Source organism: Podarcis melisellensis (assembly GCF_964234715.1).
Source record: "Podarcis melisellensis genome assembly, chromosome: 6".
Classification (NCBI taxonomy): domain Eukaryota; kingdom Metazoa; phylum Chordata; class Lepidosauria; order Squamata; family Lacertidae; genus Podarcis; species Podarcis melisellensis.
Genome location: NC_138538.1, coordinates 22,669,079 through 22,696,309, shown reverse-complemented (window position 1 = coordinate 22,696,309; position 27,231 = coordinate 22,669,079). Strand labels below are relative to the sequence as shown.

General features: G+C 44.6%; 1 protein-coding gene across 2 annotated transcripts; it reads left to right on the top strand.

Moving 5' to 3' along the window:
• Positions 1 to 336: 336 nt before the first annotated feature.
• SDC4 (syndecan 4) lies at positions 337 to 25,930 on the top strand. Of its 2 annotated transcripts, XR_014169785.1 has the most exons (6): positions 337 to 518; positions 19,002 to 19,137; positions 20,192 to 20,235; positions 21,329 to 21,521; positions 22,654 to 24,456; positions 24,802 to 25,930. XR_014169785.1 is itself a non-coding variant. In XM_081917352.1 (5 exons), the coding sequence occupies exons 1-5, from the start codon at positions 438 to 440 to the stop codon at positions 22,806 to 22,808; spliced, it is 609 nt and encodes a 202-aa protein (XP_081773478.1). In that variant the 5' UTR covers positions 337 to 437; the 3' UTR covers positions 22,809 to 25,930. The 2 variants fall into 2 exon arrangements, 1 of the variants encoding a protein (XP_081773478.1); XM_081917352.1 differs by having other exon boundaries at positions 22,654 to 25,930.
• Positions 25,931 to 27,231: the final 1,301 nt, after the last annotated feature.

Sequence of the window (27,231 nt, the reverse complement as noted above, 5' to 3'; positions counted from 1 at the left end):
CTCTCCCCCCCTCAATATTTTATTCAAGTTGGTGCCCTTGTCCGTATTATTGGAACTGTGTATTTCTCACTTAAAATCAACAATGACGTATTGAAAACAAAACAAACATTAGCTCAACTTAACTTTCTGTTGCTTTGCTATCAACCTAAAGCAAGCGAAAGGTTAAAGAGGGGGACCCCAAGATACTGAGTGCGAAAGCGCTAGGAGAAGCCCGAGTTCAAGCCGGGGGGAGTTCCCCTCGACGTCACCGCCGCCGCCTCCTCGCAAGCGGAGGCCGCAGCTTCGGCGACTCCTCCCCCCGAGGGCCGGGCCAGGCCGCGTATAAGAAAGCTGAGCGGCGGCGGGGCGGGGAAGGACGGGACACTTGGTTACCGCGCCGCCGCCACCACCGGACCAGCCTTTGCTCTTGCGCCTTCCTTCGCGGACCCCACGACGCCATGAAGCCCAGTCGCCCCGCCGGCCTGTGCGCCCCCGCTCTCCTGCTGCTCTTGCTGCTGGGCGCCGCCGCCGCCGAGTCGGTGAGTCGCTTCGGGGCGTCCCGGGAAGAAGGGGTGGCGGACGCTGGGGAGTCGCCGGCATTGATTTGGTAGCGGGCGCGCGCGATTATAAGGAGGCAGGCAAGGCTTCGTATTTTCCGAAGCGGGGGGCGGGGGGGGGGGAATCGGTAGCGGGGAATAATTGGAATGTGTTGATTCTGCCGCGCCCCCCCTTCCGTCGCACACGCTAACTTGTGAACTTTTGCACGAGGGGCGAAGAGGGAGAGTCTGCAAACCGCCCCATTCCCTCCCCCATTGCTTTGGGAACGGGACTTTGGAACGAGCGCTTACTTCTCCTTAATCTTTCCTGGTGCTGCTGCTGCTGCTGCGGGCGCGGTAACGGGGTGGGGGGGGGCAACGGAGGTCGCCTGCTTGCCTGCCTGTCCTCTGTAACGTTGGGACGAAATTCTGCTGGCTCTTTTTGGGAAACTGGGTTCCCCCCTTGTTTTCCCACATGCACGCCCCTCTCCAAATCCCTGGAGCTATGGATGGGAGCTGGGAATGAGACCCCCCCCCCCCGTGAAGCGAGGAGCATGCACATTCCTTCTCCCTCTCCCAGTCCGTTTTCGCTTGTTGTTTTCCTCTTCCACCGCTCCTTGACCCCCTCCCCTAGTTAACAGTGGAGTATCCCCCCCCCCCACTTCAAACGCCTGGCGGCTGCTTAACACTTTCCCCCTCTCTTATTCCAGTGAGGCTGGTAGGAGTGGGTGAGATAGGCGACCCTTACTCTATTCCCCACTTTGCTCCCCTTGCGCCCGCTGGCTTTCGTCATCCTCTTGCCTTTCCTTGCGGCTTCCTCGCCTCCCTCCCTCCCTTTCTCCTACCCTCTCATCTCAAGTCTCCAAATACCAGCACATTTTGGCAAATAACGTGCCCCGCTGCCTTATTTAGCACTTCCTCTCGCTCATAGCTGTGGAATGAGTAACCGCTGACCGAAAGCCTGGCTCTGTTGCAATTCCCTAACGTCATGCAGAACCCATTAAGTGAAATCCCCAGGGCTCTGTCATGGTACAAATCGGGAGTTTTCTTGTAGGTCTGGATTTGATAATTTTCCCTCTCGGTTGTTCTCTGACAATAGGAGACCTTGGGTTGGGTTTTTTTTGTGTGTGTGTGTTTTTCCTTTTGCTCCTCTCCCGCCAACCATAATACACCTTTACAGGTAGTTATTTCTCAGGTAAACACCCTTGCCTCTTGACCTTTGACCATGCCGAATACACACTCGCTAGAATATGTTTGCTAAGACTATGCAAAACCGTTGTGGGGTGGTGAGAGCCTTGTTTCAGTTAACTTAATGGTGTTGTATAGGCTTGGCAGGAGAAATTTTTGCATCTGAAGGGGTGGGAGAAGGTTCCTGAGTGCATGGAGTGGAATAAAAGAATAATTCCAACTGAGTTATGGAATAGCAGTCCCAGCAGACTGCTCCTAGGAAGGATGTGACAGTATTTTAGCAGCTCTAATAAAGAGACTTTGCTACCTCTTTCTGAAGTTGGAAGTGGTAGCGTGCATAAAATAAGATTGATTTATTTAATCCCTTGATAAGAACAGCCTGCAGGATCAGGCCAGTGGCCCCTCTAGGCCAGCATCCTGTTTTCACGGGGGCCAAACAGATGCTACTCTCCCCTCCTGCGGTTTCCAGCAACTGATGTTCAGTAGCATTCCTGCTTCTGACTGGAGGCAAAGCATAACCATCATGGGTAGTAGCCATTGACGGCCTTGCTCTTCATAAATTTGTCTAATCCAGGGGTCAGCAAACCTTTTCAGCATGGGGCCGGTCCACTGTCCCTCAGACCTTGTGGGAGGCCGGACTATATTTTTTTTGGAGGGGGGAAAGAACAAATTCCTATGCCCAACAAATAACCCTAAGATGCATTTTAAATGGAACACACATTCTACACGTGGGCCGGATTTAGAAGGCGATTGGTCTGGATCCAGCCCCTGGGCCTTAGTTTGCCTACCCATGGTCTAATCCTCTTTTAAATACATGCAAGTCCGCAGTCACCATTGACTCCTGTGGGAACGAGTTCCATAGTAGCTCCCTTTTTGATAGAGATAGATTTGTTTTAATCTTTCCCTCTGTGGTTTATTTAACACTTACCTGTGCTGTCTCCTTACCAATCCAAGCCTTTCTTTTTTGCTTGGACCAAAAGCACAACTTGTGGAATTCCCTCCCCTTAGAGCTGAGTCTGGCACCTTCATGGTGAAGTTTTTGTGTTATTATCACATGAGCCTTTTTCTGCAAATGGCAGGGGTGTTCCTTGACCTTCTGGTAGATCAGGTTCAGCGTACATCATTTTGCTGTAGTTGGACATAGGCAACAGAAATAATTACATACAAGTTGCCTGGAAGTACTACAGCATGTGTTTGCTACTTTGCCTGATTGCTCTTAATGTGCTGCATTTAGTTTGTGGAAAACATAACTTCTTCATATATTGATGTGATATGAACTCATTTTGTTACTGCGATGTCCTAAATTGGTTTTTCATTTGTCATGGAGATTCCTTCATGGCAGGAGTAAAGAAACCCTCTTGGGAAACTTCTTCCAGGGGATCTGGATTTTTGGGTGTGTTCCCTCCCCCCTTCAGTAGGTCTGAGGGAATCTCAGGTAATTTTGAATCGAGGCTCTAGGATCTATCAGCAGCTTTTGTTCAGAGACTTGCTACTATCTTTAAACATTCCTTCAGCTCCCTTATCAGTCAGAGATGCTGTTGACATGCGGATTGAGTGTTATCAAAATATCTAGCCATCTTCTGCTTTTTACTTGCAGTCCTGTTAACTACCTGGCCTGAAGTAGATGGTGGGTCCAAATACACAGGAATGTACTCCCCCACCTTTTCTTTTTGCAATGGCCCCATTTAGTGACAGGAAGATTATGTGGAGTTTTCAGTAGACTAATCCACGTATTCACTTGTGGCAGTTGTCTCCTTTTTTTAATGTTGTATTTTACTACTTTGTTGATTGGCATATAACACTTTAAAAAGTTGTCCAGTAAATTCATTACCCGCCAAGTATTGCAATAAAAAGGAAGGGTGTAAATCTAAAAAAATATTTCCTGAAGCTGCTCATCCAATGCATACATGAATCTTTGTCATGGAGAATCAACCAGGTCCCCAGTGTTACAGGAGTAAAGGAGCCAGTGAAATTGGCTTTCCTCTGCAGTGTTAAAACAGTAGTAGAATTTCCAAAAACTTAAGTATCTGATTGGCTCCGCTTCACATTTTGTAAAGTAGTGCCGCATTATTAATGAAAAAACTGGTTTGTCCCGTCCTGCTGCCATGAACCCCTCAGGCTTGTTCTTTCTATTCCTGCTCAGTTTTTTCTTCTGTCTCTCTCAATCAAATCAGCATTGTTAACCTGAATATGTAACTTTATTTTTTTGTTTGTACCATATGATTTGGACAGGCTCGGGCAGAGTTCAGGTGTGCCCTCATTTGCCTGATGTGATATAACTACCTGTTCTGCAAAGGCAAAATAAGAATGGGCCTTGACAGCTATTCCAAATGTTCTTGCTTCATCACAAAGGCAAATTAGATGCTAATACAACATTTCCCCATATAGGCAGTATATGGTCAAGTGGCACATGCAGCTCTTGTGTGGCCAGTGGGAGCCATTTAGAATTTGGACAATCCCAGCTTTTCACTTATTAGGAGTTTCTAGTCCTCGTGGTTGCAGGGTTATCAAATAGCAGAAAATGCAAAGGAACTGGAAACATGGTAAGAAGTACAGTTCTGATTTCCGTTTTCCAGAATCTTCCAACATTAGGACTGTCTCTTCCACACTTGGTGGTGGTGGGGGGTCCTGAATTAAAACACTGTAAATCAAGATAACTATGAAAAATTAACAGCTGCTAGGCATGTACAGATGAAGTGCAGTTCACTTTGGTCACAAGTAATTAAAAGTGTAAGTTGAGTAGCTCTTGAGCTCATCAAAGACTGCTAGTATAACCATGGTTGCAAGTTATCTGAACATGTTCTAGATGAGAGATGGGGAATGTTGTTGGACTCCAGATCCCATTATCCATTATCATTGACTCTGCTGACTGAAGCAGATGGCGTTCAAGTCTAGCAGCATCTTGAAGGACTACAAGTTCCACATCCCTGTTTTAGAGAGAACATCCTCACTAGTCTGTTTCTCTCCCCACTATGTTTAGGAGGAAAGAGGTTCAAAGCATTGTGAACTGGCAAACCAAGACTCTGTTACTAAGACCCATGCACTTAAAGCACATCCAACACACATTTAAAGCACATTCCTTCCCCCAAGATTCCTAAGAATTGTAGTTTCCCTGTCACAGAGATACAATTCCCACCACCCTACACAAACTACCATTCCCAGGAATATTTTTTTTGGGGGGGGTGTGCTTTAAATGCCACTGTTTGGATCTGCCCTAAGTAGCAAAAGGGGAGTGGGCTTGTTGACCAATGTATTTGGGACTGCAGGCAGTAGATAGATTACTTTCTATTTGTGATGCAAGCTTTGCCCACAGTGTGATTAACACTGTTGATCTCTTAAAAAATATTGATTAATGTCTTCTACAGTAACAAAAGACAAAAAATAAGTGCAATTTGGCTATTATGGAGTGCAACATAATTACAAAAAATGCTAGGTCCACTATATGTCTAAAACCCCAAACAATATCCCTATATTTTCAAATAACCATGTGATGAAGACAGGGTTGCTACAGCCTGTCTAAACCTGCCATTAATAAACTTAAAAAATGGATACCATTCTTCCCTCCTCCATTACAGTAACAATAATGAAAGAAAAAAAATTTCAACTACAGACAATGAAAAATTGTCCAGGCATTGTATTATAATAAAGTTTCATTCAGTTACAGTATTCTAAAATATACCATCCTTTATCAAACAAATTGAGTTCAGTCTCTCCTTGAATTGCTTGATGGAGATAAGTTAGAGGTTTCCGAGAGAGCTATATTCCCTTTATGCCACATCTCTTTCGGCACTGGCTGTCGAGATTTCCAATGGCATCCTGTTACTAGTCTCATGGCATCTAATAGCAGGTATACCAAAGTCATGTGATGCTGTAGGATTTCAGCCACTTTCTCACACTGTGTTGACTTACTTCTGCTGGGCTAGTGGTAGCCCCATCAGATATCCTTATTAGGCCTCTTTCCACCGCCAGTGTCTCATAATTAACGTTTGGTTCTGGGTGGGATGTGCAGTTGTGACAAACATCATAGAGGTTTAGAGAAATAGCTGCATGGGTTGGTACCAGCTTTGTTTCAAATTCTTGGACACTACTTGACTGCTAAACCGCCCACCTTTCATAGCTAGGAGTGGTAACATTTATGGCTTGCTGATTTCCTTTAATGCTCTAGTACTTTCAGGCCTAGATTCACGTTACGTGAAAGCAGTTCAGAGCTGTGGCCCTTATAATCCATTGCAAAATGTTGTTCGGCTTAGTTTTGCATTGAATTGTCGCATCCCCCCCTGCTTAAGAAAGGCTGAGTTGGGCAAACCTGCGCCTTATACTAGCCTAACAGTGAGAACACCAAGAGCTAGATAGTTGCATTGTCAAGCCAAGAGGTCCCTCCACATATGTGTAATTTATCAGATTTTGGTACCAGAAAATAAGATACTTGCTATCCAGTTCTGCTGCCATCACTTAACAACCTGGGCTGGCATGATTGTCACCACTTTTTTCAGCCAAGATGTTCATGGTGCTTGAAAATACATCTCTGGTTCCATAAATCTTAATAGTGGTTGACATGGCAGCTGTGGTGCTTTGGAACTGATTAGAAAAACCCTTGTTCAGCTGGAGAGCGCTGTCTCTGCCCAGTATGTCAAACTGGGTTGGGAAAGCTGCCAAGATGTGGGAAAGTGTATGACACACGATTGTGGTTCATTGGTGCTGTTGGCAAGTTCCTACATGAGACTGAAGATGAGTTAATGGAAACTTACTGGGGAGAAGGGAGGCACAACCTCCAAGCATTGTGCTTACGTCACATAGGAATTTGGGGGGGAGTAGGGGAAAGAGAAGGCATTGCAACACGTTTGGGAACGGGCTGACCTCCCATCTGCTTGTGATACAGAGAAACAAAGAAGGTTACTTGTTATGCCAATAACAGGAATGGATTGAGGTGAGAGGGTCTCGTGGAGGACTTCTAAAGAGTCTTACGTGCATGTTAAATGTACAAGAAGTTTTCCTCTTGTATCAGACACTATTGTAAACCAGAGAAGTTAAACTGTCCTGAGTGATCCTGACCTTCTGGCAGCTGTTATTGATGACATTTGGGCTGATTGCTTAGACGTGGAGTAATGCAAGCCCTGAGAAAAGAAGCTTGAAAATATTTGGATTCAAATGGGCTTGTTGTGACGAAGCTGATAAGCTCAGCTCCTCGGAACAGAGCAGGGACACAGTGTGGAAAACAATTCCCTAAGAAGAGGCAACAGTTGTTCCTGTGTCTTTTAAGGTGTAAGCAACAACTTGAACGTATTGATACACAGCGGATAACTAAATTATAGGACCTGTGGCCATGTTGAAATAACACATTTTTCATGTTGCAAGCCCTTTAAATGTATTTTTGTTTTTACTAGACTCAAATCAGTTTAAATTAAAACAGAGGTGCATTCCTGTGACCAGTTCAGCAGAGCTTTGTCTGTAGAGGCAGAAAGAGATGACAAAATCTGTTCACCTTCATTCAAGTGACTTTTTCAGTTCGTCTCCGACCCTAGTGCTTCTTGCACTAGAATAAATGTTTTGGAGTAATACATCTTTATTGGCTTTTTTTTTAAGGACTAGGGTCTGCTCTTCTGCTCCCAAGGTATTTCTGACTACCTGAGAAAAATAATAGCTGTCTGCAGTGCAGGAAGCATAGACAAAAGACAACAACAGTCCCCCCCCCCCAATTTCTCTTTTGTTTTCCTATTTCTTTCTTCCCCAGCTACATTGACACGTGATGGTTGAGGATGAGGAGAAACAGAATAGCTGGTAGGGACTAACTTTATTATGGAAAACATAAAGGCTTCATTGGAAATAAAGTTAAACAAAAACACCACTACTGCATCTTGGTAGTGAAAAATTTAGAGATTTGCAGCACAGTCCTTTGCACATCTGCACTGATAAGTCCCATTAAGCTGAATAGGGCATACTCTTCACCTCAGTGTGTGTAGGAATGCAGTCTGTGAGTGCACAAAATAATTCGTATTAACTGAACTTGGCAGAACCTGTGTATAAGCTCTTGGAGGCTCACACATATTTACAGTGAGCAGGTGTCATTTAGGACAGCAAACATTTGACATGTATGTAGGACCGAAGGTGTGGACCTGTTGAATCCAGTAGAAGGAATTGTGTATTTGCTTGGCCTTAAGCCATGGAAAGATCTGTGGACACAGAATTACATATATGCCAGTGTGTGCATTTTGTGGATGGCCTTTCTGAAGCTGTGAATTACTAACTGTCAGCACCCCCACCCATTCATTAGTAATGGTAGCAGGTCTTGTGCTTGACTCAGATTTCTGAGAACTGCACGTTATTTGGAAAACTCCCTGATTCAGTAGCTACAACTGAGCATGTGAATGAGTGTTCTTTTCATATAAAAGTGACACTGAATCAGCTTCCATTGATGTGTTGCAGTTCTGGCAAGTGATCGCCGAAGCTGCATATGTAAAAGAGGGGGAACTGGCAAAGACCAGAACTCTCATGTCCAAAAATTCCAAGCTAAGGCAGACACCCTTCTCTCACTCCCTAAGCAGCACTCTGCAATCTGCTGGATTATGTTATGAATGCCTCTAATTTTGACTCCGCAGGTTTGGCTGCTCCTATGAACATAGGAAGGGTTCTGCTGGACTAAGTCAAAGGCCTATCTTGCCTAGCATCCTATTTTCCACAGTGGCCAATAGATGCCCCTGGGAGGACTCCAAGCAAAGACATGGGCTCAGTAGCAGACACCTCCTTATATTTACCAGCAACTGGTATTAAGAGACATGCTGCCTCTTAACAACGAAGGGATGGTGACTTGTATGGTAATGTCTTGAGTCATTGCGGAGAGCTTCTTCTGTTGGTTGGCCTCTTCCACCCAGCCGATGGATTGGCAGAGTCAATAAGTTATCAAGATTCCCTTTCTGAACACTAAAACCCTAGAGATTTTACAGAATGCCAAAAGGGTTGACGTATTGAACTGCACTTGCTTAGATTTTGGCTAAATAAAGAAAAGACTTAGCATCCAGCAAAACAGCACTAGGAGCGAATATGCGGCAAAAGTGGTGTTGCCATTGTAACTCGACAAATGATTTCATTTTATAAAAAAACCCAAACAAGGGCATCTTTTCCCTTGTTCTGTACTGTCCACTTTTGATTAATCCTCACACTGTTTGGCATTCCTCAGACTTGATAGGGATTCATGTAGGTGGGCTTCATTTAATGGAAAATGTGCTGCCCATTTTCCTTCAGCTATGGCAATGCAAAGATTGGTTCAGTGCACACTGCTTGGTGTGCTGTTATAATAGTGGAAAGTACCTGATGCTTGGGACTGTAAACATTACGTATTTCCTGTGATTCTGGAAAGCATCATTGTTTGGAAAAGTCAGGGGTATTAATCAGATGTAGAAGAGGAAGGCTGTGCTAATCTCTAGGCCCCCTGATTAGATTAGATTATGTAAAGCAGAAACCCCTGCAAGAAACAGCTGTGCAAACAAACCTAGACAAACTGTTGCTACCTGTAAAAAAAAATTCCTGGTATCTTGCTCATCGGGACTTAAGTGTGGGGGTGCCAGATAAATGAACAATTAAATGTACCTTAGCAATGGAAAGCTAATAGGATCTTGGAAACCAGTTGAGGATGATAGTTAAGATGGCAGAGCATGGAACATCTTTGTGTAGGGGAGAACTCAAAAGGTCTCAAGGAGCTATGAATCAGCCATGGTTGCTAGTCAAGATGGCTGTATCCAGCTTCCAGGATAGGATAACATGTCCCTGGGTACCAGTTGCACAACAACCACGGGAGAGGTCTCTTGCCCTTGTGGACCTCTGGCTGGCAACTGCGGCAAATAGGATGATGCACTAAGCAGACCATCTCATTTCCCTAATCTTTTGTAATTTAGATGTGGTTCTTCTTCTACACACACAGACAATTTATTGCACTTGGGTCACCTAACAAATATCTTGGATTCGCTGAGAAAAGCGGAACATTTTCACCTCCCTTCCTGTGTTGTTTTCTTGGAATCTGCAGCTTGCAAGCAGTCAGTCGTGAACACAAGTGTGTGCACAAAGAGAGTTGTATTTGCTCAAGCTGGGTAGGTGGGGTAAATCCTTACCCCATACTATTTCTCTTGTCCCAAACAGAGTACTTGGAACGAGGTGCAGAGTGAGTGCAGGTGTGAAAACCCAAAAAGGTTATCTACATGGTCTTGACTCATGAAAGCAGTGCTGGATTAAACCCTGTGGAGGCCCCTAGGCAGTCAAAATCCTGGGACCTACCTCACATTGAACTAAAAAGGCTTGATTGTAGCTTCCTTTCAACATCAAATCAATATTATTTTGATCTGTGGTCGCTGGGTCCCCATAGGCTGGTGCCTCCTCTTCCTACCTGGTAATCCAGCACTGCATGAAAGCCAAAATGCCATGTAACCTTTGTGCTGGTGTGGTTTTGGGGGCTTTCTGCACAGTCAGACCTTCTTAGGATACGTAAGACAGTTGAAATATGCACGACTGTAATTTCACCAGAGAGTCTGCTGACTGGAGGATTCCCTTCCTTCCTTGGAACTAGCGAGTCACAAGATTGAACCAAGCGATACTTCCGCTTTCCTGGCCTGGTTGGCCTTGTCAGATGTGACCTCACCCTTCACCTTAGCAAAGGAGATTTTGAAGGAAGTTTGGTGAGTCAGAACAGACTGCTGATAGCAAGTTTCCTAAATGCTCTGAAAGTCTTAAGCAACACTTTTCTAAGGCATAGGCCTTAGAATCCAATAACCTGAGAAGCATAAAAGTTTACCTTGGCTGAGGGACCACATAAGCTGCCAAGCTGTTACGTGAGCCCAGCGCAGGTGGGGGAGAAATGATGGGGACGTGCCAATTTGGGGCTTTTAAAGGGTTGCCTTTGCAGCTATTGTCAATATGGCTCTTTCCAAACATCATATTCTGTTTACTTGAGTCACGTTAGGTAAATCTAGTGAGCTTAGTGCACTTGTAAAGCTGACCTATATGGGCTAATATGATTTGAAGTCCTGTAAAGCAATGCTGTTGGCTAAAGCTTGCACATGACTTGCAAGCAGAAGAAAATTGGCCCAAGGAGGTGAACTAAAATGGCTGTAACATCCCTTCAGAATGTAAATAGCTTCAACTTTCATCATGAAAGCGGCAGTCCTCTAAACATTGATTCAAGTCCATTTTCTTTTGCTGCTAAGACACTGACTTGGCTCAGTTTTGCAGGAAGAAGAAGGATGCATATGCTCTTCCCTAGTGTGCTTTGCTTCAATTAGCTCCTGGTTTAGTCAAACCATAGTTCTACATCTGAATTGGCAAACTATGGTTTGGAAAAGGAAAATGCAGCTTTGGAGGGGGGCGGAGGGAACGTGGGCTAATTCAGATCAGGGCTGGGAAAGGGTTGAATTTTCTCCAAATTTAGCAAGGACACAAACTCTTAATGAAAAATGACTCAAAGAGGAGCAGATTTTGAATGTAATTTTAAAAAGTACACCAGGATCTCTTAACTTTTTGCAGAATAGGATTTTTTAAAAAAGATCTCCCCCTAGCCATTTTTTAGGGAGACACATAGAAATGACTGGGAAGACAACTATACTGAACAGGGAAAACTTCCTAAACTTGTTTGTTTTAGGGCACCCATTTGATGTTGACTTGCTTGACCAACACTATCCTGCTCTGCGGTGCCCTTCATGAATATTCTGTGCACCTGCCCACTCACAGGTGTGTGCACCTATTCACCTGGCCTTGCCATTGCCTCATATGTAAATTGGTGGTGAAGTCTAGAACAGCCCCATGCAGCTGCACGTTGCAGTGTAAGATCAAGATGGGGTAGCAATCTGTTTTGCAGGGAAGCTATTGTTGAACTTGCCTTTGAAGAGTCTTTGATAAGCTCTTGAGGTGTTCCCCAGAACTTAGCTTGAAAGCCGTTCCTGTGTGACAAATCCCCTTCAGAGGTATGATTCAAGATGAATTCAATAAATTACCTGTTACGGAAATCCAGCTTAATAAAGGCAGAATAATTAGTGTAATACAGAGAAACATAATAGGTCTTGGTCTTCAGAGCTAAGATGAAACAAATGAACTTGGTGCTTGTATTGGTGACAATACCTGTAGCTTAGCTTATCCTCAAGTCTTGCAAGAGCATTGGTGACATGTAATTCAGTCCTTTGCATCTGTGTACTAGCTGTGAAACTTAACTCTTGCACCACCACCCACATGGTTCCCAGAGCAAACCCCTGCGGACTACAGAGGAGAGGTGAATCAGTGGAAATCTTGTTTCTGCTTTCTCCATCTTGTCAGCAGGAGTATTTGCTCCCAGGAATCTCTGGATCCAGGCCTGATTGGATATGCAGAATAGCCTGGGGAGTGCAACACTGGGGAAAGGGTGGTCAGATCAAAAACTTGATAGCCCTGATGATGAAGGCAGAGATGGAGAGGAAGTAATAATGGCCTGGGTGGGGGAAATACCGGTCAATCATTAATTGTGGGCAAGAGAAAAAAAACTATCCTGTGAAGTGCTAGTTTCTGCGCAACTCCTGTTCACCCCATCTCTCCCTCCCTGCACACTGAGCAAATTAGATTCAGGCAGCACAAGCTGGCCTAGTACAGTACAACTCATAGAACAATTTGCACATTTAAGCGAACACTTAAAGGCATACTGCGAAAGGAAGGGCACACGTAGATCGTCTTAACAGTGTCTGGGAGGGGCCAGGGGTGTTGTCTTAGATAGATCCCAAAGGTACCACTCCTATCTGACTGAGAAGCCAAGAACAAGCATGCTTTATAATCAAGACTGGCAAGAGTCGTAGAGCCACTACAGCCGATGTTTCACAGGGAATACTCCTTCTAATCCATCTGTCCACACATACGTAGCCTGTCACTTGTGTGTGTCTCTTCTGCACCCAGTGAAGCTTTTAGCATCTTCGGCTAACCAAATAAAGAGGTGCCATAAACAAAACCTGACTGGTAATTCTGCCTCCGCTTCTTTTCCCACACTTTTGTAAAAGCTGCACCCTAAACGCGTTGCCTTGAAGTTGGGCAGATGCAGGCATTTAGTGTGTGCGTCAGCCATATTTTGGGGGGTTGGCTTCTGAGAAGACGGAATACCAGGAATTCACAGCATGGGAACGCATCTCTCCCCCACCCCCGAACTGAGTTGCTTTCCATTTGCAAATGGTTAGCGGCAAACTGCCACCTTCTTCCTTGAGTTTGTTGGTCCAGGTCCTTGTACTTGGTGCTGCCAGCCTAATAGCTCTGACGGTTTACCCCACCTGCTTATGTACACATTGCTGGGAAGTACTAGCTAAGGCTGGCAATGGAAGATTTAATTGCCTGTCCCGTTAAAAGCGGTGCATGGCAGGGCTCTGTCTTTTTGAGATTTTGCAAATTGGAGTCTGCTGTCTTTCAGCAGAGCCTGGAGGGGAATCTGGATTCTGGGGCTTGGATCTATAGAAGTGAGTAGTTCTGAAAGCTGCTAGAGTCACAAGCAGGATTCCTCTAATAAGGCAGCTAATGGTCCTTGATGTGCTAGCAGCAGTTTTGGGTAGTTCAGTCGGAAAAGCAAGAAGTGGTGGTTGAGCTGAAATCATGAAACAGAAACTCAGATGCTAGGTGCCCAGTGGCTCCTTAAACCAAGGTTGCAGTTGCCAAAATGGAATGTCTACTTGCCATTTTCGGGCAAGATGGCTCTAAAGTCTTATTTTTCAAGTGATGGATTGACTGTGATTGATTCTCAGTTAAACATCTGGCTAGTTCAGATGGCAACCTTGAGCTAGGCTAAGAACTTTGAAAACTTAAAGAACAAAAGTCACTTCATCCAGGGACACTCCACATGTATATTGGCCTATTCCGACCTCTCTTTTCTTAATGGGGACTGCTCAGGCTGCACAGGAAAAGCATTTTGGTTCCGGAAATTCATTCTGGTTGTGCAGATAAAATATAACTGATAGAATTCTACAGCATTGGAGGGCAGGGTTTAAGTGTGAAAACAGTCCAGATCCATTGATCCCCAGATGGTGGAGATATCAGGCATCAACCTGGTGCCCAGATATCTTCAGTTGGTTGCAAATGGTTCAAAGCCAGGTGCAAAAATCGTGTAGCCCCTGGCTAATTTTGAACACTGCTGTGTTAAAGTGAGAAAGGAGCCAGTGGTTAGTACCTCCTTTCCAGGGGGCATACACATTAAATATAGCTTTTACTAATGATCTCTGCACTAACAATCATCCTTCGGAATATCTGGGTATGTCTTGGTGCATATGATTTCTGTGGCACTTAAAATACTTGACTGTCTTGCTGCAACAGCGCTTGTGGGTAGCAGAATCAAGGTGTGCATGTGTGCCTGCACACAGCCTGTGGCTGGCAGCTGCAAAGCAAATCTTTCAGCAATTTGTAGGCTAGAAAAGCTGCTTCTCCGCCCCTGTGCTCCTCCCAGCCATGTTTGTTAATCTCGCTTGGCACTCGATATGGGCAAATCTGCTTAATGCTCAGAAGATACGCTGCAACTGGATTAAATGTAGAAGTGACAGGCTTCTGTAGTTAAAGGATTCAGCTGGAGAGCATATTAATAGCAAAGCCTGTATACGTTGCCAGAAGCTCGTGGAGCTGCAGTGCCCCTCTGGTTGAAAAACAAACAGAACTGCCCATCAGGCTGACCCTGTGCAGCTCTGTTCAAAAAGCAGAAAATAATGGAGGAACAGCAAAACCCAAAATCGGCACCCACAGAGTTTGCTTTGCACAGAGCAGGGCTCTTAGGGTGGGACAGAGCATGGTAAACAAGCCCCCCCACCCCTTTCAATGCTCCCAGATCATTATGATAGAGTTGCAATGTATTCATTCATTGATTCTGGAATATCAGGTCGGTAAGACCAGTAAAGTCTTTGGAAACAGAAAAGAACCCAATTTCCCTTTATTAGAAAAGGAAGACACCTAGCTGCAAACTCCAAAACTGATACTGTACCTGAAACTCGGTGGAAGCCTAAAGGATCTCCAGACAGAGTTGCCATTTAAACTAGCCCAAAGCAAATGTGCATGGGCCCTGCTCAGACGTAACATTTTTAGAGACTTTGGAGTTCTTAAAGGAAACCCAGTTATCAAAATGTCTTGTGTGTTGGATTTGGGGGCAGTTGGGGCATAGAAATGGGACTGCATGTAGACAGAGTGAATGGCAAGTGATTCATTCTGGGTGCAGCTTCCTATTGTAAGAATGGCAGCAAGGGCCAAGCAAGACTACGTAATGCACCTTCATAGAATCAGTGCTGGATTTAGGGCAGTATGGGTGGTTCCCTCACACAGGGCACTGAGCCGAGGGGAGAACAGCAGCAGCAGCAGCAGCAGCAACAACAACAACCTATATTTATACCAGTAGTTACTGAGAAGATCCATGAAAAGCAACTGTACCAACAGGAATTATTGTGAAAATAAGACATATTTGGGAAAGGATGCCAAATTTTGTCCTCACTCAGGGCACCATATTACCAAAGTAGAGTAGTACATATTGGAAGGTGGTTGGCCTTGCAGATTTAAGTCTTCCCAGGGCACAGAAATGTAGCTACCACCCTGTTCAGCAGGAGTGCCTGTCCAAGAAGCTGGTGGACTCTCCTTCCTTGGAGGTTTTTAAGCAGAGGTTGGATGGCCATCTGTCATGGATGCTTTAGTTGGGAGTTCTGCATTGCAGGGAATTTGGACTGGGTGGTGTTCAGAATTCGTTCCAACTCTTTGATTCTGTGGCCTGTTTAGCCTCCGTCCCCATTTACAACTTGCTCATATGAAGTAAGCTGTCCAATGTTCCTTAGGCCTAGCAACAAACCCTATGGTTCTTAGTGACCCATATTCCCAGCTGCATCGGGAGTAGCTTAGTAATAAACCAAAGCAGAATAACTAAACCTTGGGTGTGCAGGAAACACATTTGAGAAGCTAACCTGGGGTTAAAGAGCTGTGCTTAAAAGCAAGCAAGAAAGGAGGCTGCTATTCAAGGTTTGACTTGTAGCTCCCTCAGGACACGGCACAAGCTTGTCCTTCCTGGGGGTTGTGACTGTGGCCACAGCTTGGGGAGAGATTCAAAATGGTGGATGGAGCAATCCTGTCTCCTGCTCTATCCTCAAGTTGTGCCCAAATATTCTGTTTCTGTTGCTCTGTAGATATAGACTCTACTGCTAAAGAAGTTGTCTTTCAATTCCTTTTTGGCCTCACTAAAGGTCACTGTTAACTCTCAAAAACTCCTATGTATTATTATACACATAAAGAAGTTTTCTGCTCTCCTGGCATGCATTTTGAACCACAACTCCCGTGTGGGGATCGAGCACCAGATTGGGAATGGCTGACATAGGACAATGGTATTTCATTCAATCGCATGGGCTCCTCCAGCAGCAAACACATCTGGGTCAAGTCTGTGTTTGTATCCGGCTCGGTCACTTTCTTGCAAACGAGCTTAAGTAATAGCTTATCAAAGCACACAAAAGATGCCGCATGTCTGACTGTAGTCTTGCTCATCCTCTGATCTGATAACACACCCACCCACCGCCCACTTCTGTTAGCCATTTTTCTAGTCTAGCCTGCTTAGTCTTTCAAGCCTTTTGTCAGCAACAGATGGGCACAAAGGAAAGTTATACCTGTGATTCATCACAATGAATGCAGTCTTAGTTGACATATGGGTGTGCCACAGCAGTTAAGAACTGCTTGCTTTGGACTGCCTTGCAATGAGGACAAAAGCTGGTCGCCGTATGCAGACCAACTCTTTCTCTCAGAAGTCTGTGGCCTCAAGGACCAAATTCTGCACACAAAATGCATCCCATCTTGCAGAGTTTGGCTTTCCATTTGGGTTGTATGCAGAGTGTCTAGATCCTGTAGCATGGCACCGTTGAGAGATCTGGAATCTCTTGGTTAGTCCTGATCAGAAGCAACCACAGGCTACTGCTGCCATTGACTGCCTCTGTAACTGGTGCTGAACTTGCATCAGACTAGAGCTGGCAAGACTATTTTGATGCAAAAGGACTTGCAAAAGGACTTTCTGACCTGTTTCCATCAACATGCCATTTATTATTAGTGCCGTTGGGTCATCCACCCAGTGCTGCAGCCTCTTTGGCTGTACGGGTTCTCAGTTTTTCCTGCGTAAAAGCTTTCTGCTCTGGTAATAGTAAGTTAATAATCAGTTGCTCTTCAAAACAAAAAAATTCTTTCCAGTAGCACCTTAAAGACCAACTAGGTTAGTTCTTGGTATGAGCTTTCGTGTGCATGCACACTACTTCTTTCATGTGCATGCACACTTCTTGGTATCTGAAGAAGTGTGCATGCACACGAAAGCTCATACCAAGAACTAACCTAGTTGGTCTTTAAGGTGCTACTGGAAAGAATTTTTTTTGTTTTGACTATGGCAGACCAACACGGCTACCTATCTGTAACAGTTGCTCTTCAGTCAGTGACTCCAGATACCTTGACACAGAGAAATTCTACCTCCTCTATCCGGGCAGATGGAAATTTGTCCCCCAGGCGGAAACAAAAAATAGTTCAGTCCCCAAGCTGGCAAATGACCTAACAATTCTGGAATTGAGTTGTGTGTAGTTCTAAGCTGCCATACTGGTCTTTTGATACCCAAGGTGTACTGAGCTGCAAGGGAAGCTGTCTTACCTCGGAGTAACTCTGAAGGTTGCTACAGGTTCTTTGAACAGTGGAAGGTAAACAGGCTCTTATGAAACTGCGTAGCTTGACATCTGAACCTTGGCAAAGTCACTTTGGCTTTTATGTACCGTGCAACAGCTTATCTATTGCTGCTGTTGCTGTGCTAATTCCATATCTGTGGCTGCATTAGGCCCCAGCATTTAGTTCTTTTTTATTTTCAAAGGGCAGCTGCTGAGTTTGCTTTTTAAATTGTATGTTCTTGATGGAGCACTTAATTCAAGTGAGTTAGTATTTATTACGAAAAGAAAAAAGAAAAACCACCCTTTGATCCTCTTGTCAGCAGAATTTTCAGATGGGGGAAGCAAACAAATCTGTCAGTTCCAACCTTTGTATAATTGTGTTAATTGAATTCGGAGGCCTTGGGGAAGCAAACAGTGCCGTTTCACATACGGCTGGCTCCAGGCAGCAGCACTGTGGGGGAAGACAGGCCAGACATTCGCTCTGCCCACTGGCAGCATAGGGCAAGATGGTTGCAAGAACTTTAAACAGGGTTGCTACTTCCAGGTTGTCGTGGTGCCTTTAAAGCTGGCAGCCAGAGAAGTTGCCTGCTCTCTTCACCCTTCCCTGCTGTAGCAAGCAGAGGTTTTACTTTGATGCATAGGAAGTTTCAGAGTAGAGTGGGTGAAACTCCGCAGGTAGAGAAGAACAAGGCAGCAAATGAAATGGACCACATCTTCTCCTGGCACTAGTTCTGGTAATGGCCTGGCAACCCTCTTAATTATCAACGGGTTTGCAGTACACCCTGGCACTTGGGCGATCTACTGTTATGTGTCACCTTGCCAGCTCGAGTTAGGGCTCTGGTATGGTGACTGGTGTTGCTGCTTTTCAATGGTACATCTTCCAACTTGATGCAGAAACGCCCCTGTCCTGCAGGAGCCAGCTGTGCAGCCCGTAAACACCTGTGGCTTTTAAACATGTTCTTCTAAGTTGGTTGATCAAGCTACAAGCCATCTTTGAATCAAGCTATCAAGCCATCTTTGAATTCTGCCTATCTCTGGAACAACCAGTTTGGCATCTGGTCCATCAAGACTCTTCCTATAAATTATATATAAATACACACACACACACACAGAGAGAGAGAGAGAGAGAGAGAGAGAGAGAGAGAGAGCGCGAGAGAGAGCGCAAAAATACAATTCTAAAGTTTCATCTAATTTCTGCTTAAGAATACAATGCTTTGTCTTACATTCTCTAAATAAACTACTTATTTCTAAATTCTACTAATACAGCATAAACACTCCAGTTATTTCTTAATTCCTCACTCATTTATGCTAGTTCATAACACTTAAAATAGAATTCTTAGAATAATTAATTCTAACTCCCTTTTCTTTTATTTGTTTTCACCCAATTTTCAGATTTTATTATTATTGCGTCTAATTACCCAGTCTGTTAACTTCTACTAATATCAAACCTTCAGATGTCAAGGAGATAAAGATCTACGCAACTTTTAGAAGATATCCGAAGGCAGCCCTGTATTGGGAAATTTTTAATGCTTGGTATTTTACTATGTTTTTATATATGCTGTAAGCTGCCCAGAGTGGCTGGGGAAACCCAGCCAGATGTGCAGGGTATAAATAATAACATCATCATTATTATTATTATTAACCATTCCTTTTAAATCTCGTTTTCCCTTCTTAGGTGAGAGAAACCGAGACTATGGACCCACAGCTATATGAATTTCCATCTGGAGATTTGCCAGATGATGAGGACTCAAGGCCTGACTTTGTAATTGATGAAGATGGCTATGACTACTCAGGTTCAGGAGATGAAGAAGGTATATATGCTCCAGTCTAAACTGCCTCTAGCTCCAAGCCAAACAGCCTTTTGCATGTGTAGAATCTGTTCTTCTTGCCTAGGCTTGTAGTGAGCCGCAGGTTATGAATCTGAGATGAACACAGGTTGTTTGCATTGTGCTCCTATTTACTTTGCTGAATATCATCTGGCTAAACTTGGGGTGAAAGCATTGTACTCCCTAATTTGAGGCTTTGCGAGTGCACAACCACCCTTAGCCAGGTGTGTGTGGATGGGAGATGCCCAACCTGCTTCGCCATTTATTGCAATCTGAATGCCTGCTTATACCTTCTAGTTCACACGCCTAACTTGAAAGGGAAACAAATGCTCTTCTGTCACACAACCACCGTTCCAACAGTGTGGGGATGCAACCTGCGCTTGTCTGGAACAACTAGCTAAGAAATTCAAATATCCTCACTGACCTGCGGCAGCTGGTCACCAGCCAGGGAAATTTCCCACATTGTTGTGGTTCTGTTAGACAACCCCCATTAAGGCTGTATTTAGGAAGAAGCTTTCCTCCTCCTTTCTTCGGAAACGGCTCTTCTTTCTCCCTCCCCTCTCATTACTTCAGCCTTTTGATGGCACAACAGCCTCACAGTTTGTCCCTTTTGCTTTTCCCAAACTCCCAGCACAGCCTTGCTCCGACAGCTTGTTGCACGCTGCATTCTCAACGCGGAGGAAAAACAAGCTCCGAAACTAGCACGCAACAAGTTGGGGCAGATCTGGGACTTTACATGAGCCAGTTCTCCTCAAGGAATGGGTGTTTGAAAGAAGGGCAGCTCCTCTCTTGAAAACAAGTCAAACAGCACGCTGTGTGTGGACTTGCAGTGGCAGTCCTTGCAACTGGCTGCCTGAAGCAAAACCCACTAGGTCAGGGAAGTCGGGGGTTGGGTGGAGATGTGAAAGAGGAGAGTGCACGATGAGGCGATAAGCTGTCTGATGCAAGTTTGCCAAAGTCTTCTGAAGGAACAGGCAATATAAATCGTAGTTTCTTCATTTTGGTGAGAATTAATACGTTTTTCCCCCTCATTATGCAGATGATACAGAGGATGCCGTACTTCCAGCCTCTGAAAGACCTGTGGTAGGTATCTGCAAATACTCTCCACTTGGCGAAGAAGTCATTCAGTTAATGTGCCACCTAGGACTTGCTTTTACATGGATTCTGAGAACAGGCCACCCAGCTGTGTTACTGAGCCCCTGCAGGAACATTGAAAACTGGAAATGCAAAGCGACAGTGGCTTGTATTTGCTGCACTGCTGAGCGAACCTCCTGTCAGCACAAGGATTTATGCCTGTCAAATGGGACTTTCCTCCCACTGTGTGCTCTCTAAATCTGTCTTGGGGTTTCCCCCACAACCCTTTGGAGCAGATTTGGGGTAGGTGTGGTGCAAATGTGGTGGGAGAAGAAGGAGGGGGGAGTCCCATTGAACAAGTAGCAATCCTTCTACTGAGGGGATGAGGGAATGGGTTACTGCTGGGTAGGTTTACTTATTGTGTAGATCTGCATGGCTTTGGCATAGGCAAATGGTGCATGTTAAAGACCCCTGGGCATTTTTTTAAAAAAAATGTGTGCTACGCAAGGTAAATGGCGATCGGAAATGGCACATACCGAAGTAGCAAACAGTACAGTGTAGTAGCACTTTTTTATTTTCTTTATTGGAAAATAAAAAGTACATAATTACAAATGAGTAGGATAAGACACAAGAAAAAGGAAAAAGGAATAGTACCCATGCAGAAAACAAAGTAGAAAAAAACAAAAAGGAATTGTATACATTACAAAAAACAAAAGTTATTGTAGTTTAACCAGACCTTAACTTAATACGGTATTTATAAAAATGAATTCCAAATCATTGTAAAATTTATCCATTGACAAGTCTGTTTGTACAGTGGAGTAACACTTGACAGTGCTATCTGTTTCCAGAATACCAGGGTGTCTCTGCTATATAAACAACATAAATCTGTTCTGGAGCAGCATCTACAGCTGTTGGCCAGTCCTGCCATATTGTCTCTAGATGTGCTGACCCTTGGTTATTACTGTTCTCTTGGAACACTTAAGGGGAGACGCTGGCGCCTAGACGGGTTCAACCGTTCACCCTTCTTTCTTTTCCGTTCTGTGAAGCATTGCTCTCAGCTGTGTAGGTACAAAGGCATGACTCATCTTTTCACTTCATTCAGGAGCCCATGGACAACTTTATCCCTTATTCCAAAGGAGAGACAAAGGATAGCGAGCCTGCTGTGATAGAAACAGAAAACGATTCTGTTCTCAGGAAACCTGCGCCCTCTGAAGAAGGCGATGAGCCATCCAACAAGATCTCGATGGCCAGCACAGCCAATGGCAGCATCTTTGAGAGGACAGAAGTTCTGGCAGGTAACCATCTTCTTTTTGATGGAAGAATTAAGTTTGCCACTCCTTAAAATGGGAAGAAGCTTCATTTGCTGAAGAGAAGCTTTTTATCAGGAATACAAAGAACTAACCATACGGATGTGTATTGCACAAATAAGAGGAAAACGAAAATATACAGGAGCAGTGGGGAGAGGACGTATTTTTAACTGTTGTTTAAACAACATGGCCAATCTTCTATAAGCATGCGAAGGCCTGTAGGTGGGCAGCCACAGTTCTGAGAAACTCGCGGTCGTCTACTCACACCGCTACCCAAAATAAGAAGCATTTCCGTTACTTAAACTTACATTCAGCCTAAACATTCAGCAGGTTTAAGCAGCCCCTCTCCCCAACTCTATATGAGTAGGTGCAAGAAATTGTGTTTAGAGATTGGAGCCCCATGGAACATATTTGATCTCTAGTGAGATGATAAGTACAAAGATAGGGCCATGCTCCTTCCATGCACCTGGCTTCCTTCCAGCGGTTGGAACATCTGCATAGCTTCTGAGAGCATCAACTGTGCCCTGAATTTTAGTAGGGCTGCTGCTCATGCATGCTGTATAAAACATGTTTGATGTTTTATCATGTTTTTAATATTCTGTTGGGAGCCGCCCAGAGTGGCTGGGGAAACCCAGCCAGATGGGCGGGGTATAAATAATAAATAATAATAATTATTATTTCTTATTATGATGCTGAACCTGTGCAGACATTCTGACCCGTGCATGGAGCTGACGTATGCAGCAGTTGTGATTCCAGTAGATGAGATCTTTCTTGCACACACTTCCTGGAGCACTGGAATGACTCTCAAAGTCACGGCTGGCAATACCTTGACCCTTGTAGCACAGGCTGTTGCATGGATAGGTGGGAAGGGGGAGAACGTTGTGCTCTACCTTGAGTTCTTTAGGGCAGCAGTTGGATGAATTAATTGTAATAATAATAAAAAAATACCTAGTATCAGCCGCAACTAAAGTTGGGTGCAAAACGGCTTCCAGCGTAGCGTAGGCTTGAGACAGAAGCTGCATTGTATGACATGTGTTGGAAGTAGGTGCAAATCTCTTCTGTTTCCACAGTATTTACTATATGCTGCTATTTCCTTTCTCCCTCTCCCCGCTACTTCCAGCTCTTATTGCAGGTGGGGCAGTCGGGTTGCTGTTGTTTGCTGTCTTCCCAATCCTCCTCCTGATCTATCGCATGAAGAAAAAGGACGAGGGCAGTTACGACCTGGGCAAGAAGCCGATCTACAAGAAAGCACCCACAAACGAATTCTACGCCTAAGGCTTGCCAACGCCACAAACCCATTTGGGAGTCAGAAACGGACTTTGTAAAAAAAAAAAAAAAGCATTTGGACCGTGGACAAGAAGCTCTGAGACAAATGCTCTCTTGGATCTAACCGTCAAAGTGATTTTTTTTATATATATATAAAAACTTTGTGACCCTTCCCATCCCACTAGCCAACGAGGACGCAAAGTAAAAAAAAAGGCAGCGTCCTAGGGAGAAAAAACCCCTTGTGGGGTGTGCGAGTGTGCATGTGTCCTGAACTGCAAAGCAAATTTTGCCAAATGCTCTGTTTTGGTTGGGTGAAGGGGTTTCGTATGTGAAACTGTTTGCATTTGGTCGCAGTGCTCCAACTTGTCTTGTCTGCAGAAAAGGTGTAAGTTATTTCTACCTGTAAGAAGGTTGACCTGTAGCGAGGCCAGCTCTGCAAGTTCTTTTATTGTAAAGAACTTATTTATGAAATCTCCTGCGCTACAGTGCACATTAGCCTTGGGAGAGAGCAAATCTGCTCTCTGCAGACTTGAGTATCTCAGTACTATTTTGGACGTGGCTGTGTGAAGAGATGATTTCTTCCTTGGTGGAGAGAGGGCTATAAAAGCAGAACAGTGGTGTGTGTGTGTGTGTGTGTGTGTGTGTGTGTGTGTGTGGCAGGGGGGATGTCTCCCACTTTTTAAATGGAGCTGAGTTGAAGAAATACCTTTTTTATTTTTAGAAGAGGGTTTCCTTAAATACAAGACGCTAAGAAAAATTCCCTGCCTATACAAGTTTGTAGAAAGTATTCCGAAATTTTAAAAAGTATATATATTTTGTAATTTTCATGAGTTTTTTTTTTTTTAAGTCCCTTTTCCCCCTTTGCTGGACATCTCTCCAGATGAGTGGCATTTTATATCGCTCATTGCCAGAACTGATGCAGCAGCTACAGTATGTTAAAGCTCTCTAAGTTCATATCATAGGCTATTCTAGGCAGTTGAGAAGAGAATATTTATATATAATTATAAATATATTTTCTGGAGTAAAAGCAAATACGTTTCTGGGTTGTTGTTTTTATATAGAGCTATTTATACTTTCTAAGATGGCTGCTCTGTTTTTGGTAACTCTTCTTTTTATACGTAAAACACTAATATAATGAAACTCCTAATGATTGTGAAAACTATTTAAGCTTGATTCTGTGTACTATACCCGAAGGCAATAAGTTCTGCTAGATTTAATGTCTGTATGCAAAAATCAGATTTCTTTGAACATGACTAAAATAATAATTGGAGGTTTGTGTTTTTAGCCTTGTAATATGTTATCAGTGCTGTGGAGCTCTATAATATATATATTCCAGTAAAATGCACACTTGAGGTTTTCTACAGCCTTCCTGCAAGGGGTGCTGGGTTGCTCTCTTCCTTTCAGAGTTCCCCTAAATGTCTTCCTCTTCTCCATGGAGTCATTACTTCACATATGGTGTTGCTAATCAATGGCAGCTGAACAATTCGGCTGTGTGGGTTGGAGTCTAGCTTTTACACCCAGCTTCACTGCACGGGCAGCATGGAATTTCACTGCTGGGGGTGCGGGTATGATTCGGCCACATGCTCCTGTTTGCTTATCCCGTTTTAATGCCACGGGGTGACAGAAGTCAGACTTCAGAAGCTGTTTGGTACAGAGAGTGGTGTCTCTGTGCAAAGTTGCTATTCCCCCTTCAGGCAAGTGCCATGAGGCTCCAAATACGTATTGGTTTTTCTTTTGGGCTCTTAATTGAGGCTATTGGCTTTCAGAGGTCCGAATGACACATTGCTGTTCCCCTTCTAAAGAAGACCATCTTCAGGGCTAAGCTTTTTCTCCAGCTGCTGGTTCTACCTGACTGTAAATGCTGGTTCCTGTTGGGGAGAATCTTGATCCACTGGTGGCTATGCCAGAATGGTGCAAAAGTTTCGAACAACAAGTCTGTGCTGTGCAAAGATTAAAGTGGGGACGGAGAAGTGGTTTCTTTTCTTTTTCGTTTTGGACTAAGGACCACCTTTCCAGCTGGGCAAACTTCTAGGACCACCACATGCTAGTAGTGAGCAGGAGCAGAAGCAAAAGCAGGTGGAGCAGTGAATGTAAATGTTGCCTTTGCTTATTTCTCTCTGCTCCATCCAGGCAACCAAAGGCACTCTCAGAATTGAAGGACACCTTCTAGCTAGGCAAAAGGGGGATATGAAGAGGTGTGTTGCCTGGGGAGAGTCTTGAGAGGCAGGTAGTGTCCTAGAGGTTTGCGTTTAGCATCCTGGCTTGAGATTCCTCACCCCTCGTTTGGAAGAAAGTGTGCAACTGGTGCAGCAGAGCTAGGCTTAGAGCCTAGTTCTTTGGGATGGGGATGTAGATAGTGGTATTACAAGGACCTTTAAGCTGCATTGCATGGACTACGGCTGCTGTGACTTGCTGGGTATCTGGTGTAAACTGGGTTTCCTAGGAAGCAAGTCTCTTCGGAAGTTGGTTTTCAGGGCCCCGCTTGATTCCAGTGTGATCAGATTGCATCTGCACAGTCTTGTTGCCTCTGAGAGCAAAGGGAAGTCTCCGTGCAGTGGAGGGGGGTTGGTTGTGTAATTTGCAGGAAATCAGGTACTGTGCAGCACAAGGCCATCTCCTAACCACACAGATCCTGGCATAATCTTGAACTACTTGCATTCTTTGAGCTGTAGCTTTTAAAAACGTGACATAGTCTTAATACTTAACTTTGTGGTCCTTGCGTGAACAGAAGGGCCTGTGCAAGGTTCTCTGATAAGACGTTACCAGAACAATGTACAGCTTGCTCTTCCCTTAAAAACAAAAACAAAACACTTTTGGCAGTGAATTCATGCGATGATTTTTTAATCATGTGTATGTTAGACTGCTCTGATGAACATATGGGTAAAGTTTTAAGTCTGTGCAATGGATTTTGCTTTGGCACAAGTCTTTTTAAACTTGGCTTCTGGAATTGTTTGGTTTGGGGTAGGGGGCTGAGTGGGGAGGATTATATACTTAACACATTTTTATAACGATTGCTTGGAAAACATGTCTGCCTCCTGATTGCTCAAATGAGATTTCTTGTATATTTGCTTTTGTTTTCACTGTCACTGATTTGATAAAATAAACTGGTACTTTCTTAAAAAAAATAAAAATCCTGCTTTCTCTTGCATAATTCTATTATGGTGATGAATATTGGGTGATGAATATTTGACTCATCTCCCTTTACTCACATGGACCAGCTAAAAGGCTCTAGCCCTGCCTATGTGCATGCTATCTGTTTTGAGTCCAAAGCGGTGACTCCCTAGAACCACTGGAACGTGTAGAAGTGCCTCTTTCTAAGGCTCCTCCCCTCCCGGATGTTTCCCAAGCAGTGTTGAACTATGTCTGCACACCTCTGGCCTCTGTTCTGCTCTCCTCATTATTCTGCATGTTCTTGGAGACCAGGGGCTGGGGGAGCTTGTTTCAGCAGGAGAGGGAGACACCCTGGATTCTTCTACAGCCTCTTGGCTCCCTTCCTCTGCTTCATCCTTAGAGTCTGGACTGCCCCTTGTCACCGGCTCTTCCTGCTCACATCCCCCTGTTGCTCCTCCAGTATCCAGAACCTCTTCCCAATCTTTTCTCTCTGGCCTCTTCTTGGCAACCACCACCAATCCCCGGGTTCTGAGCCTTCCTCCTTGGGGGTTTCCCCTGGGGAGGACCATTCCTTCAGCCAGCCAGTCCCTGACGCCGGGCAAAGAACAGGGCCAATGAGGGGAAAGAGTCCTGAAGTTCAGTTATTCGGTTCCTGGTTCTGAAGTTCCCCACTCCTGCCTTGGAGGATGGATGGTGCCTAACAGATTGAGGTTGAATCCTGACAATACAGAAGTAATTTTTTGGGGCGGGGGACAGGAGGCAGGCAGGTGTGGAGGACTCCCTGGTCCTGAATGTGGTAACTCTGTCCCTGAAGGACCAGGTGCGCAGCCTGGGAGTCATTTTGGACTCACAGCTGTCCATGGAGGCACATGTCAATTCTGTGTCCAGGGCAGCTGTCTACCAGCTCCATCTGGTATGCAGGCTGAGACCCTAGCTGCCCGCGGACTGTCTCGCCAGAGTGGTGCATGCTCTAGTTATCTCTCGCTTGGACTGCTGCAATGCACTCTATGTGGGGCTACCTTTGAAGGTGACCCAGAAACTACAACTAATCCAGAATGCGGCAGCTAGACTGGTGACTGGGAGTGGCCACCGAGACCACATAACACTGGTCTTGAAAGACCTACATTGGCTCCCAGTACGTTTCCAAGCACAATTCAAAGTGTTGGTGTTGACCTTTAAAGCCCTAAATGGCCTCAGTCCAGTATACCTGAAGGAACATCTCCACCTCCATCTTTCTACCCCACAGGTCCAGTGGCACCTGCTCAGTGGAATGCCCTCCCACCAGATGTCAAAGACAACAACTATCAGACTTTTAGAAGAC

Bases quoted from the DNA above. Each gene is read 5' to 3' on its own strand.
- SDC4 (XM_081917352.1), top strand. From the start codon at position 438: ATGAAGCCCAGTCGCCCCGCCGGCCTGTGCGCCCCCGCTCTCCTGCTG. The intron at 519-19,001 runs GTGAGTCGCTTC...TTCCCTTCTTAG, and splicing joins GCGCCGCCGCCGCCGAGTCG to GTGAGAGAAACCGAGACTAT. The intron at 19,138-20,191 runs GTATATATGCTC...CTCATTATGCAG, and splicing joins AGGTTCAGGAGATGAAGAAG to ATGATACAGAGGATGCCGTA.